We start from the raw sequence: 13,654 nt of genomic DNA on the forward strand, positions 1-13,654 counted from the left end.
CCAAAAGGGTTCTTTCTTGTCATTATAGAACCTTTTTAGCATAAAAGGTTCTTTGGGGTTGAGTAAAGAACCCTATGGTTCTATAGAAACCCAAATTAACCCTTTTCCTGATTAATCTATCAGAAGTTGTGTGTTATTCCTATAGACACTGTGATGTAAACTACTTTGTAAACTTTTGATTCAATATTAAATGCCACTTTTGTTGTGTTTTAATTGGATAAACACTTCCTAAAAATTGCACAAAATATTTTCCTTCTGCCTGCATGATTTTATGAATCTGTGAAGGCCAGGGCTGTAACCATTACAACGGTTTTTATGATTTTGCATTTGGCCAGTGAAAGCAACATCTAAACCACTTCTAGAAATAAAAATAAAAAAGTCCTCAACTGATTCGGATTACTAACCTAATTAATTTTTATGAGCCAAGCTGATAAGTTTTAAAATATTTTCTTGCTTTGACAACCGTGAAGAAGGACAGAGGTTTTGCAGTGCTTTTGAAACATTTCAGGTCAAGATGACATTTATTGTTGAATAGATGGGAAAAGAATGCTATTTCTATTTAAATGCACAGATACTCAGATATGGCTACATAAACTAAATTATTTTTTAAAGGTATAGAAATATTTTTTCATTTTTAATTCTTAAGTAGCCTAGCTGGAAATTTTAAGTCTGCTAAAATGTAATAAAAAAAAGACCTGAATTAAAAGAAAAGTAATGCTGCAGCGGCAAAATGTTCTTTTATGCATCTCCAAATTAGTATGTATGAGCGATGTAATTATCTTATCTCCTTTTACTGTAAGCTTTATCAGATAATAAAGCATTCATGTTAACACAACTTGTGGAGGATGATAAAATGCAGCTGTAGGATATAAACAGGTTCAGAATAAGTCTGCAGTGTTTTCTTTTTCTCTGAAAAGTCCAAAGTTCTTCTTTTTTTTGCATTTGAAATGTTTAACAGTCAGATCAGTTACCAATCTGTGCTGGGACTGTGCTAAATAACGTGCATAGAGAATTCATATTTGAACAACTGAATTGGAACTAATTAAATTTACTAGTTTTTTTCTCCACACATCCAGATAGGGGTTTTTTATTTATTTTTTATGCAGCGAACTTTTCAAGTTACAGGAAAATGTATATATATATATATAATATATATATATATATATATATATATATATATATATATATATATATATATATATATATATATATATAATTATTTATTTATTTTTTTATTATTCTTTTTTTACAGTATTCTGAGATGCATGATGCATTTTACCGTTCAAACTGATGTAGGTCACTATTATATATTTTCACTCTGTATGCTAAGTTAAATGACTTATAAACAATTAACAGGTTTCTAATGTAGCAGTTTTACATTCTATTTCTGTTAAGATGACTGATATAGTTTCAGCATGACTGCACTTTGCCGGCTGGATGTACTAATGTGGCACTCGAACCAGAGTAAACTCTTCTTTATCTCCGCGCTCTCCACACCCTTCCAAAGTTCTCTCTCTCTTCCTATTGGCTGCTCGTTCGCGAGACCGGCGCAGAGTCGCGCACTGATTGGCTGATGGCTCTCGAATGATCTTTTCGGAAATCATCAGAAGTACAAGTGATGAGGAGAGTGTATAAGACAGTATGAGCCTCTCATCCGCTTCTCTTTATCATCACACACACCGTATGAGTGTGTGAAGTTTCTGCAGAGAGGGTGAGTGAACTATTGTAAGTGCTTTTTCTTTCTTTATTTCCTCTCATGTTACGTAACAATGAATGCAATGACAGCATGCGTTCATTTTCTTTAATTAAGAGAAAGGATGATTTTTAGTTTTCAGTGTAAGATTTAACAGTTTATTTATTTGAAATGTTCAAATAAGCAGTTCTTAAGAATATAGAGTTGTTGATTTTTTTTGCAATGCTTTTATTCCTGCTTTGTTTGCATGTTTCTTTGTCATGCAAAGTCGGAAAAAACACATTAACAGATGTCACTAACGCAAAAAAAATAAGGAAGCAAGCAAAATATTTCAGAATGTGTATTTCCGCATGTATTTTAGGCTTCCTTTGCATAATTAATGAGACTATGTGAGTATTGTTTCATTCCTACAGACAAGAGTTGTATTTCAGTGCACTATAAAAAGTGAAAACGGTGTTATTTCAGGCCTGACCCTAAAACGACTTTCATTGGTGTAACCTAATGTTCTCAGGTTGATTCTTGTAATATTACTTCATATTTTTTGACTGAACAAAATTTAGATGGTAAGCTTTTGATTACCTGACAAATCGTTTTGCAGAGTGAATATGAATCCTGAACAATGGTGAACAATGGGCTTTGTCTCATAATTTAGTGAGCGCCCACCTCGACTGTTTATTGGTCATAATTTTTGGGAATGGCTGGTTTTTACACTGACGTATACTTGAAATGCAATTAATTTAGATGGCACCTTTTTGTACATTAAATAGTGCAGAATTAATGGCAGGAGTGATCATTACATGCAATTTGTTGCATGTTTTGTCAAGTGAGTCAAACTGTTCTTAGACATTTTGAAAAACCATATGAAATATTGAATTGAATTACTTGGTCTTACAGTGCAAAGTAAGCATCAGTCAGTCAGCGTTTGATCAGCGATGGGTGGCGGAGGACAGCAGACGGACCGGATCGCCAGTACCAATGCGAGGTTCGGCACGTACACCTGGGAGGAGGTGCAGAAACACACTAAGTCTGGAGATCAGTGGATCGTGGTGGAAAGGAAGGTTTATAATGTGAGCCAGTGGGTGAAGAGACACCCCGGAGGACTGAGGATCATCGGACACTATGCTGGAGAAGATGCCACGGTGAAACACTCAGCATCAATACACTTATTGCCAGGAGGTTCAACCCTGCTTAGCTTCAGTGGGCAACCAGTCTTGTGCTGCAGGGTGATATGTCTGTGGAGGAGATTACATCTCACAATTCTTAAATGTTTTTCTTAAAACTGAAAGAAATTAAATCTGTACGGGGAGGGGGGGGGGGTTGCAGTTACCTACTTTTATCTCTCCATACACAATGGCCAAATGTACTGTAGTCAAAACCATAATTTGTAGGCATCGTACAAAATTTTTTAATAAGAATAATTAATCCTGCAAATATTAATGTGCATTAATATTCAAATATTACAAACTAGACAGCATTCTGGGGCATTTAAGGCATGTGTTTCTAAGGGACCATAAGGTAGCTGCTTACTTAAGCAGTTGTGTATTTCAGTGTTGTTGTAATTGTTTCAGAAAAGAATAAAATAACAATCATCAATGTTGACTCTGTTGTGACAGGACGCATTTAATGCGTTTCATCCAAATCTTCAGCTTGTGAGGAAATACATGAAGCCGTTGTTAATTGGGGAACTTGAGGCGTCTGAACCCAGTCAAGACCGCCAGAAAAATGTGAGTACCGAGACTTTACTGAAGCATGACAGCTGGTGGAATTTCCATTAATCTGGTTAGGATGCACTTATCGAATTAAGAATTTAGTTATCGAGTGTGAATTTGAAATTAACTAACCATGTTACACAGGAAGTTGAGTTGAAATACAAATTGGGGTGACAGGAATTTTCTGAATTACAATTCAGAGAAAGTTATCAGGTCATTGCATTCTGGGAATTGATTACATCTGTGTTTCTGTAAGTCATGTGCGTGCGTAGTACATGTTAGGTATGTAGACATGCGCATTACGTGTCAATTTTAAAGGCAAGTGCGAACAAACATGCACAACATTGGTGGAGAATATGGTGCTGTTGTTGCTGCTCAAGAGTTTGCTAATGCTTCTTCAACAAAGTGTGGATTTACTTCACCAATATTAGTTTACTAACAAGGTGACAGCACCAACTACTGGCCTGGCATACGTAATACAGTGTTTCTGGAAACGTGAATCATTTTGAAAACGCTGTCATGTATATGTGACATTTTTTTACACAAGGGAAAAACTTTTCCATTTTTGACTGCATCGCTGTCGTGTAAACGCAAATGATGAACTTCTTTTTCCTAAAATTACTATTAAATGACATACTCATGGCATATATCTTGAATTCTGATGTTTTTTTCCTCAGAATTGTGACAGAAGTCGTAATTGTGAAATGAAAAGTCATAACTGCTTTTTTATTTCATTTTCAATTTGAATTCTACTTCTAAATTCAAATCTGTTCAAACTGAGGAATTGTATTGCAGTTTAAAAGGCGTTCTCAATTTAATACTGTGCTGCACAATGCGTTTGATTCCAGAAAGCAGCTATGTTTATTTTATGAGCTCTGGATCATGACCTTCTCTTCACAGAATGACTGTCAGGCAGTAATTCCTCTTCCCAGACACCCAAATAACAGCTTGTTGACTTAAGTGTGACATTAAAGCACAAAAAGCAATGAACCGCTCAGATTAACCTTTGCCCGAAGACATGGGTCACATACTCCAATTTGGCTTTCACTGAGCGATTCAACTACTGTATGATCACGGATTAAAATTCAGGTCATGAAAGTCGATTCACCTCTGCATATAAATGCAATTGTCACTCCCTTCGCAGTGTGAACATGGCCATAAAGGACTGTATTTGTTGTAATTTTACCTTTTACCGTTTTCTCTCAGGGGGCTCTTGTGGAGGATTTCCGAGCCCTTCGTGAGTGCCTGGAGGCTGAGGGGTGTTTCAAAACCCAGCCTCTGTTTTTCATCCTGCATCTGGGTCACATCCTGCTCCTGGAGGCCATCGCCCTGATGATGCTGTGCTACTTTGGAACCGGCTGGATTAACACAGCCATAGTGGCTGTTATACTGGCTACCGCACAGGTATTCATTAGCCTGTGTTTAAAAAGAGCAGGATAATTGGTAACCAAGATGGTGGTGGTGTGCTTAACTAGCTTAGTTTCCGTTAGCTGGTCAACAAGGAGTTCTCTTGTAAAGAGCATAACTGGCAACGTCTTAATGCAAAACTCAACAATGTAAATGTTCATGTTTTTTATTTGTTTTGATTGTTTGTCTGTAGTCGCAGGCTGGATGGTTGCAGCATGACTTCGGTCATCTGTCCGTGTTCAAAAACTCACGATGGGATCACTTATTGCACAAATTTGTCATCGGACACCTGAAGGTACCAATATATCTGGTCCAGTCTTCATGGTTCCAGGAATACAGCTCGTTAGCCTAGATGTAGGATATTTTCAATCAGTTGGTTTGTGGTCACATGTTGTTTTGCAGGTTTCGCAGCTGTAACTTTGAAGTTTTCTTGTCATTTTGTAACCATTTCCGTTGAGGTAATGCAAAGTAAACCAAAGCCTCTTCTTCTGATATTGAAAAATCCATGATTCAAAGACATCCTCTGAACCATAGTATTCAGCTAGAAAAGAGGGCAGGATTTTTGACATTATTTTAAAAGTTAAACTTCACATAGCATCTTAAAAACATGGGCTGAGACGTTAAAAACATCCGTTTGTAACGATGTTTCGTGTTTTTTAAAAGCAACAACGTGAAACGCTGAACAGTAGCATCCAAATGGAAAAAAAGGAAGGATTTGCTTGATTTCAAGACACAGTTTTAATATTCAAACTTCCCATAGCATCTTTAAACCGTAGCGCGAGGCTCTGAAAAACCACAGAGGAAAAGATATCTCTTTATAGCAATGTTTCCCTATTATGGGTTATGAAAGGTTCATATTTTGGTTTTGGGAGTCCCCAACAACAGGTTGACACGCATGCAAGGTCAAAAAACACTTTCATTTTCTTAAAATGACTTACTTTCTCAGCAACTCCCTCAATGAAAATGTTTTCCAAACCCCTCCTATGCATGATGCTAATCTGCAGTGATTTGTCCGATTGGGCTCAGATAAATTTCATCATGAGCCTGTGATGCCTGATAAAGCAGTGTTTGTGAGCGCGATGCTGCTTTGTGTACAGCGTTAACAACGCTATTTTACCACTCCAGAAGCAGCACCTAGTGTCAAAGGGGACCACAGATGTAAATTAGCTGTAATGCTAACTCTGGTACAGGGCTTAAACTGTGCACGGTCCCTGTCAAATAAACTAATAAAATGAAAGAATGAATTAGCATTTTCATTCAGACCAAGCGAAAAGACCTAAAAGTGGGCGGGGACTATGGTAATGTTTCATGTTGACATCAACATGAAACGACTTGGGAAAAAACGACTCTTCCTTTTGAGAGACAGTAACTTTATACACGTGCACTTTCAGATTTAAATCTTTGCAGTATGTTTTCACTCACTTAGAGCTGTGTTACACACTGCAATGAAAGGTAATTAAAAAAAAAAAAAAAAAACATAATGGGGCACTTTTAAGTTAAAATGGAAAATATTGAATAATATTATCCACTTGGAAAAGAATGCAAGGTTTTTTGCCTTTTGTTTTGAAACCTTGCCACAGAACTCTGAAAAAGCTGTAAATCAAAGGCAAATTAATAATTTAAAAGCATATATCAACCTGGACAAGAAGGTTTTTGAGATGCAGTTTATGAAAGTCAAACTTCACAAGGGTGACACTGAAAAAGACAAGTCAAACTCATCCATTTATAACAACTTTTACCACTTTAAACAGTCAATAAAGGCCTTCTGAAGCAAAATTTAGCAGTTTAGCACATAGTTAGCAGAAGCCAGAGACTATGGTTTATGAAGTTTAAATATAGTTTTTTTTCATTGCATCACTTCATTGCATTGCATTTATTTATTTTAAATCTCGACCACCATCATAAAGCTTTGAAGAACCAGGAACTCCAATTACATTTTTCTGAAAGAAGAAAGTCATATAGGCCTAGGATGCTTGACGTAGGTTAATCATGGGGTAAGTTTTATATTTGGGTGAACTAATAGTTGAAAAAAGATTTACAATTTTTCGACAGATATATGCTATAGCTTGACTACACAAAACCGTGCATTCGTTTGATCACAAATGCACATGTAAACAGTTATATTGAATATTTATAAGATAAATATATGTAAATATAATTCACTGAAAATACAAAAATGAAATTCCTCAGGGAGCATCGGCGGGTTGGTGGAACCACCGCCACTTCCAGCATCACGCTAAACCCAACATTTTCAAAAAGGACCCAGACGTCAACATGCTCAATGCGTTTGTGGTGGGAAAAGTGCAGCCTGTGGAGGTACGAACACACCATCCGCATGACGCATTCGTGAAGAAAATACTTGATTGGATCTAATTGGACTCTTTCTGTCTGTCTTTACTACAGTATGGCATTAAAAAGATCAAGAATCTGCCTTACAACCATCAGCACAAGTACTTCTTCTTCAGTAAGTCGCTTTATGGCACAGCATCTACTACAGGAATGTTTACAAGATTCCTACTGGAATCTATATCTTAATTTGGATTGCAAATAAACAATTAAATATTGCCTATATATTGAAATATTAAGTCAAAATTTGAAATACAGTATATGAATAAAAATGTTAATGTAAATGTTTATGTAAAATGTACTATTATGTAAAACAAAATGTGTAATTATGTGTAGATTATGATTTCCACAGATTTTCTGTTCTACAGGACTAGTTTTGATAGAATCTTCTGTTGTTATTTCTCAGTTGGACCTCCTCTGCTCATTCCGGTGTATTTCCAGTTCCAGATCATTCAGAATATGATCGTACATGGTCTTTGGGTGGTAGGTTACCATGATTGCTTTGACTCGTTCCATGTTTATGCAGCAGAATGTGATTTTACAGCACTTTCTCTGCTCTTATCTTATCTCTTCTCGTCTTATCTGTTTTAGGACCTTGTGTGGTGTATAAGTTACTACGTTCGTTACTTCCTGTGTTACACGCAGTTCTACGGTGTGCTGTGGGCGGTGCTTCTGTTTAATATCGTGAGGTAAAAATAATCATTTCAATTACTACTTCTGCTTTAAACTTAAGGTAGTACCATATTTTTCGCAATTGTACCATGAAGAGCCAAGCTTTTCTTTAACTTACCCAAAATTATTGAAGTCCTATTAAGCGTTTGTGGGGGGCACTTACCATAGTACTACCATATTATTTTTGGAGATACCATGTTATATGAATAAAGTCAATCAATACTATGACTAAAATCAAAGTACTATGGTTTATTGTTACACACTGCTCTGTTTGTGTGTGTGTGTGTGTGCGTGTGTGTGTGTGTGTGTGTGAGAGAGAGAGAGAGAGAGAGAGAGAGAGATTCTGATTTCTGATCAATGAGTTTCAGTTTTTTAATTAAACATTTTGGAAGTCAAGGGGGAAAAGATACATGTCAAATTGGTGGAAGATAAATTTGGTCTAAATCACTTTTACCGATCACAGATACCAAAATGTATAGTATTCATGATAGATTGATTTAAACAGACATTAAATAATGATGTCATCACTACCAGGTTATTTAAAGCATGTTTTCCCTCCTCTTTTAGATGTGCTTAAAAATTGGTATGTCAACTACCCATATATGAATGTACCTTGTTTTACCACCTGATACTCAAAAAAATAATAATAAATACTTGAGTACTGTTTTGAGAGACAGCTTGATTTGTATAGGAGTATCAAAATAATGTCTTAACATTATTTTGAATAAATAATGTAAACAATTTATGAGATTTTTTTTTTTACTCTAAACGGATGTTTTAGATAACTTCATTCAGTGAATCGATTCTTATTACAGAATGAGGCAGAAATTATATTTGATAGTATTCTGTACCATGATAAAAGTTATATCAAGTAGCATTAGCTTAAATTAATCATAATTAAAATACCAGAGATGGCTTTACAAACACAGATAAACTATATAATGTCGCAATTGTGTTCTTTCATCAGATAAACATCTATTTATTCTGCATTTCACTCATCTATAGTGATAGCCGGATGCCCACATGGAATTTCCTGAAAAGTTAACTAAATTTTATCATTACTCCTGTGAGTCTTGCTTGTGGATTTTCTTTCCGAGGGAAAGAAAAGAGGAAAGAAATGACATGTGAGCGTTTAGCGCTCCATAATATATACTCCATACCGGTGTATTGTGACACCCCCAGTTAACACGATTTCACTGTTTAAATATCACTATTATCATCAGTACCAGTATATCGCGACACCCATATATCAAGCATGATTTTTTTTCCCCATTAATCAAATTATTACAAATGTACGTCACCCAGTGAAACAATTTCATTCGATTTGTACTCCGTTGAATTGATTGAGGTGTTTACATGAATCTGAGTGAGCCATCAATCCAATTATCAACATTATTTGGTTAACATAGCTAAACAATGATTATTGCTCCACAAAGTATTGTACGACATACCTTTTATTATGGAATTACAGTCAACCATTTATGTGTATTTTAGCTTTGACTTTGTGTGATTTTACTATTGATATTTTGCTTTTATTTTACACATATTTAGAGCCGTCTATGATTAATCACATCCAAAATAAAAAATTTTGTTTACATAATGTATTTGTGTACTGTGTATATTTATTATGTATATATAAATACAAACACATGCATGTATATATTTAAGAAAAATATGTTATGTTTACATATTAAATATATTTACATTTATCCATTTAGCAGAAACATTAATCTAAAGTGACTTACAGGACATTCAGGCTATACTTTTTTATGCTCTACCACTGAGCCACAGGAACCTATTATATATACTGTATGTGTTTGCATTTATATATACATAATAAATATACATAATACACTATTATTGTGTAAGCAAAATATATTATGTAAGCAAAAACCTTTATTTGAATGCGATTAATCGTTTGACAGCACTAAATATAATGTTTTGACTAGTCGCATGACTGTGGTGTGAATGTGTTCCTGTGGGCCGCAGGGTCATGGAGAGTCACTGGTTTGTGTGGGTGACCCAGATGAGCCACATCCCCATGGACATCGACTACGAGAAACACCAAGACTGGCTTAGCATGCAGGTACTTTCTGAGCCGTCACGGCCGCACTGGGTTTGAAGTCTTTCTAGCACGCCAACTCTGTGTTTCTGTCGTTTAGCTGGATGCAACCTGTAACATCGAGCAATCCTTCTTCAACGACTGGTTCAGTGGACACCTCAACTTTCAGATCGAGCACCAGTAAGAAGAACGGAAGTAGTTAGGAAGTAGTCAGTGCAAAAATGGCTTCACATTATCTTCTGCATTTCACAGCTGTGATTTGTTCTTTTCCCAGTCTCTTTCCCACGATGCCTCGGCACAATTACTGGCGCGCCGCTCCTCGTGTGCGAGCATTGTGTGACAAATACGGAGTCAAGTACCAAGAGAAGAGCTTGTATGAGGCCTTCGCGGACATCGTCAGGTATGATGCACACCTGAAATCTCACGACGTGACCTTCAAAAGGTGCTCTTGCTCCGAACTATTCCTATATTTACATTTACATTTACATTTAATCATTTAGCAGACGCTTTTATCCAAAGCGACTTACAAATGAGAACAATAGAAGCAGTCAGGTCAACAAGAGAACAACAACAGTAACCATGACAAGTCTCAGTTAGTCTAGTATATAACGCATAGCCAGGTTTTTTTTGAAATGACAAGAAAAGGAAAAGTGCTAGTATTAGTTGGTAAAGTGCAGGTGAAAACTTCTGGAGGGCACATAGGATTTAACCAGTGAGTTTAGGTAAGTTGGTGCCGTGCCAGTGGTCGTCTTGTAGGCAAGCATCAGTACCTTGAATTTGATGCGAGCGGCTACTGGTAGCCAGTGTAACCTGATGAGGAGAGGAGTAACATGAGCTTTTTTTGGCTCATTGAAGATGACTCTCGCTGCTGCATTGTGGATCAATTGCAGAGGCTTGATAGTTCATGCAGGAAGGCCCGCCAGGAGAGCATTACAATAGTCCAGTCTGGAGAGAACAAGAGCTTGGACAAGAAGTTGGGTTGCTTGCTCTGACAGGAAGGGTCTAATCTTCCTAATGTTGTATAAGGCAAACCTGCAGGACCAGGTCGTTGTAGCAATGTGGTCTGTGAAGCTTAACTGATGATCCATACACCAACTCCTACTGTAGGTTTCTGGCTGTCCTCGAAGGAGTAGAAGGGAGTTGATGAACCCAGCTGTATAGAGAAGTTGTGATGAAGCAATGGGTTAGCTGGAATCACTAGGAGTTCTGTCTTGTAAGTTTAAGCTGAAGGTGAGTGTCATTCATCCAGCTAGAAATGTCACTCAGACAGGCTGAAATGCGAGCAGCTACCGTCGGGTCATCAGGCTGGAATGAGAAGTAGAGTTGGGTGCCATCAGCGTAGCAGTGATAAGAAAAGCCATGCTTCTGAATGACAGATCCTAATGACGTCATGTAGATGGAGAAGAGAAGTGGTCCAAGTACTGAGCCTTGAGTAACCCCAGTAGCAAGGTGTTGTGACTTTGAAACATCACCCTCCAAGACACACTGAAGGATCTGTCAGAGAGGTAGGACTTAACCCACAGGAGAGCAGTTCCAGAGATTCCCATCTTTCTGAGGGTGGACAGGAGAATCTGGTGATTAACAGTGTCAAAAGCAGCAGACAGGTCCAGTAAGATGAGTACCGAGGATTTTGAAGCTGCTGTTGCTAGTCACAGGGCTTCAGTAACCGAGAGCAGAGCAGTCTCAGTTGAGTGGCCACTTTTGAAGCCAGATTGATTGCTGTCCAGGAGGTTGTTCTGTACAAGGAACATAGAAAGCTGGTTGAACACAGCCCGCTCAAGTGTCTTTGCAATGAATGGAAGAAAAGGGATACCGGTCTGTAGTTTTCAAGAAGCGCTGGATTTAGAGATGGTTTCTTGAGCAGTGGGCTTACCCGAGCCTGCTTGAATGCTGAGGGAAATGTGGAAATGAGTGAAGAGAGGAGTTGATAATGTGAGTAAGCGAAGGTATGAGTGAAGAAGAACGTTTTTGTTTACAACAACACTGTTGTAAACTAAATATATAACTATATAACAACACTGACAAACTATTTCATCATCTGTTGTGATTGGGGCCGAAATTGGCCCATATTCGGTTCTCAAACAGCTTGAAATACAGGTTAACCTGTTAACTTTTATTAAAATTTGGTGAATACTTCTCATTTAGGGTCATGAATATGCATGCAAAGTTTCGACACAGACACAATTTTGGGTCATATTGACTCCCCAGTTGATTTCCATGCATTTTCCTGAATGTAAACACTAAAGAGTCAGGTAAAAAAAAAAAAAAAACCTTATTGTAGCTTGTCAAACACTAAAATATGAAATACATGAGAGCTTATGCAATTTAAGACTTACTTGAAACACTCAATGTTTATCTAGTTGAGTTTTACAGTCAAAAAATCTGTCAAAGCTCTTTTTGGTTAGTTTTTTGGATCACAGTTAATAGACTGTTGCGGTGCTGGAAAATAATACTAAAATATAACAAGGCAGAGGAGGTACTAATAACAGTAAATACTATTTAAACTAATTACAAATAATGCAAGATATGATTTATACTTGTATTTATTGTAGTAATTTGCACCCTAGTTTGCATCACTATAAGTAGTCATGAAAAAAAAAAAAAAAAAAAAAATATATATATATATATATATATATATATATATATATATATATATATATATATATATATATATATATATATATATATATATATATATATATATATATTTATATTAGTTATTTTAGTAATTAAATTTTAAATTATTACAAGTAATTATTATTATTTATTTTTATTTTAACTATAAAAACCCTGGTCTCTAACAAGCTGTAATAGGGGGGCTCTGTTTGTAAATTAATAATCATTTTTATTGTATTTTATTTATTAATTTTTATTTTGTAAATTGCATGGAAACCAATGTGGGTGGATTTAACCCCAAACACACAGTTTTTTACACACAACAGGAGAGTTTGTGACATTTACTGAGTGAAACCAGGAAAAACATTGTGGGAGTTGATTTTATCCATTTGGGAATCGATTGGATTATGAAGTGTCAATATATGAATGATTCATACTTATCAATATTCATATTTTGCATGCATTCACTGGCAGATGCTTCAGCACTAACTGTACCATTACTCTCCTCTCAGGTCTTTGGAAAATTCTGGAGAACTCTGGCTGGATGCGTACCTCAACAAATAAAACCTCACTTCTGTTTGCACGGAAAAATGAAAAGCTGAGCAGAATCCACCAATCAGAGCAAGCACGTCGCGGACTAGTAGGCGTTTAAAAGTCTCGTAACTAAAAGACCAGTCAATCAGATTGATAAAATGACACGTAGCACTTTTGTTTTTGGGTATTTGAAGGTAATTGTGGCACTTTGAATGTGTTTTAAAGACTGAGATGTGACTCGCTTCTGATAAAGGACATATCTGAAGGTACAAGAACGTGCATGAATGAACCTGGACGTTGTGTGATTGCTGGATTACAGTCGCTGAGTTTTAGATTTGCATAGTTGCTAGATGCACTGAATATTTCAAAGGTAATTCCTAAGGCACAATCTTTATGGTAGTCACTTTATTTCTGAAATTTGCAATACAGTGATTTGGTTTTTATAAATAACATTTGGAGAAACTAACAGAGGATAATACTAAGAGGTTGTACTTCTATGACATTAAATTTGATTTCCTGCAATTGTTATCCGATTAAACTGATTCAATCTCATCTGTGTGTCTTTTAAAGTTTCTATTGTGATTAAACCACATCCTGGAAGATCAAAGTCTCTAA

The 13,654-nt window shown here is 36.3% G+C and overlaps 1 protein-coding gene across 2 annotated transcripts; it reads left to right on the forward strand.

Moving 5' to 3' along the window:
- The first annotated feature begins 1,577 nt into the window (after window positions 1-1,577).
- On the forward strand, window positions 1,578-13,591 carry LOC113042868 (fatty acid desaturase 2-like). 2 transcript variants are annotated; one of them, XM_026201859.1, is made up of 13 exons: window positions 1,578-1,725; window positions 2,588-2,832; window positions 3,307-3,417; window positions 4,609-4,806; window positions 5,003-5,104; window positions 7,000-7,125; window positions 7,213-7,273; window positions 7,562-7,638; window positions 7,747-7,844; window positions 9,817-9,913; window positions 9,990-10,069; window positions 10,164-10,289; window positions 13,018-13,591. In XM_026201859.1, exons 2-13 carry the CDS (start codon window positions 2,626-2,628, stop codon window positions 13,067-13,069), a joined length of 1,335 nt encoding a protein of 444 aa, XP_026057644.1. In that variant the 5' UTR covers window positions 1,578-1,725; window positions 2,588-2,625; the 3' UTR covers window positions 13,070-13,591. The 2 variants fall into 2 exon arrangements, with proteins under 2 accessions (XP_026057644.1, XP_026057645.1); XM_026201860.1 differs by having other exon boundaries at window positions 1,585-1,711.
- Window positions 13,592-13,654: the final 63 nt, after the last annotated feature.

The sequence above is a fragment of the Carassius auratus genome, chromosome 25, assembly GCF_003368295.1.
Source record: "Carassius auratus strain Wakin chromosome 25, ASM336829v1, whole genome shotgun sequence".
NCBI classification, from domain to species: domain Eukaryota; kingdom Metazoa; phylum Chordata; class Actinopteri; order Cypriniformes; family Cyprinidae; genus Carassius; species Carassius auratus.

Excerpts from the sequence above, each read along its gene's own strand:
- LOC113042868 (XM_026201859.1), top strand. The coding sequence starts at position 2,626 with ATGGGTGGCGGAGGACAGCAGACGGACCGGATCGCCAGTACCAATGCG. Across the intron at positions 7,845-9,816 it reads CTTCTGTTTAATATCGTGAG|GGTCATGGAGAGTCACTGGT; the intron begins GTAAAAATAATC and ends TGTGGGCCGCAG. Across the intron at positions 10,070-10,163 it reads AACTTTCAGATCGAGCACCA|TCTCTTTCCCACGATGCCTC; the intron begins GTAAGAAGAACG and ends TTCTTTTCCCAG.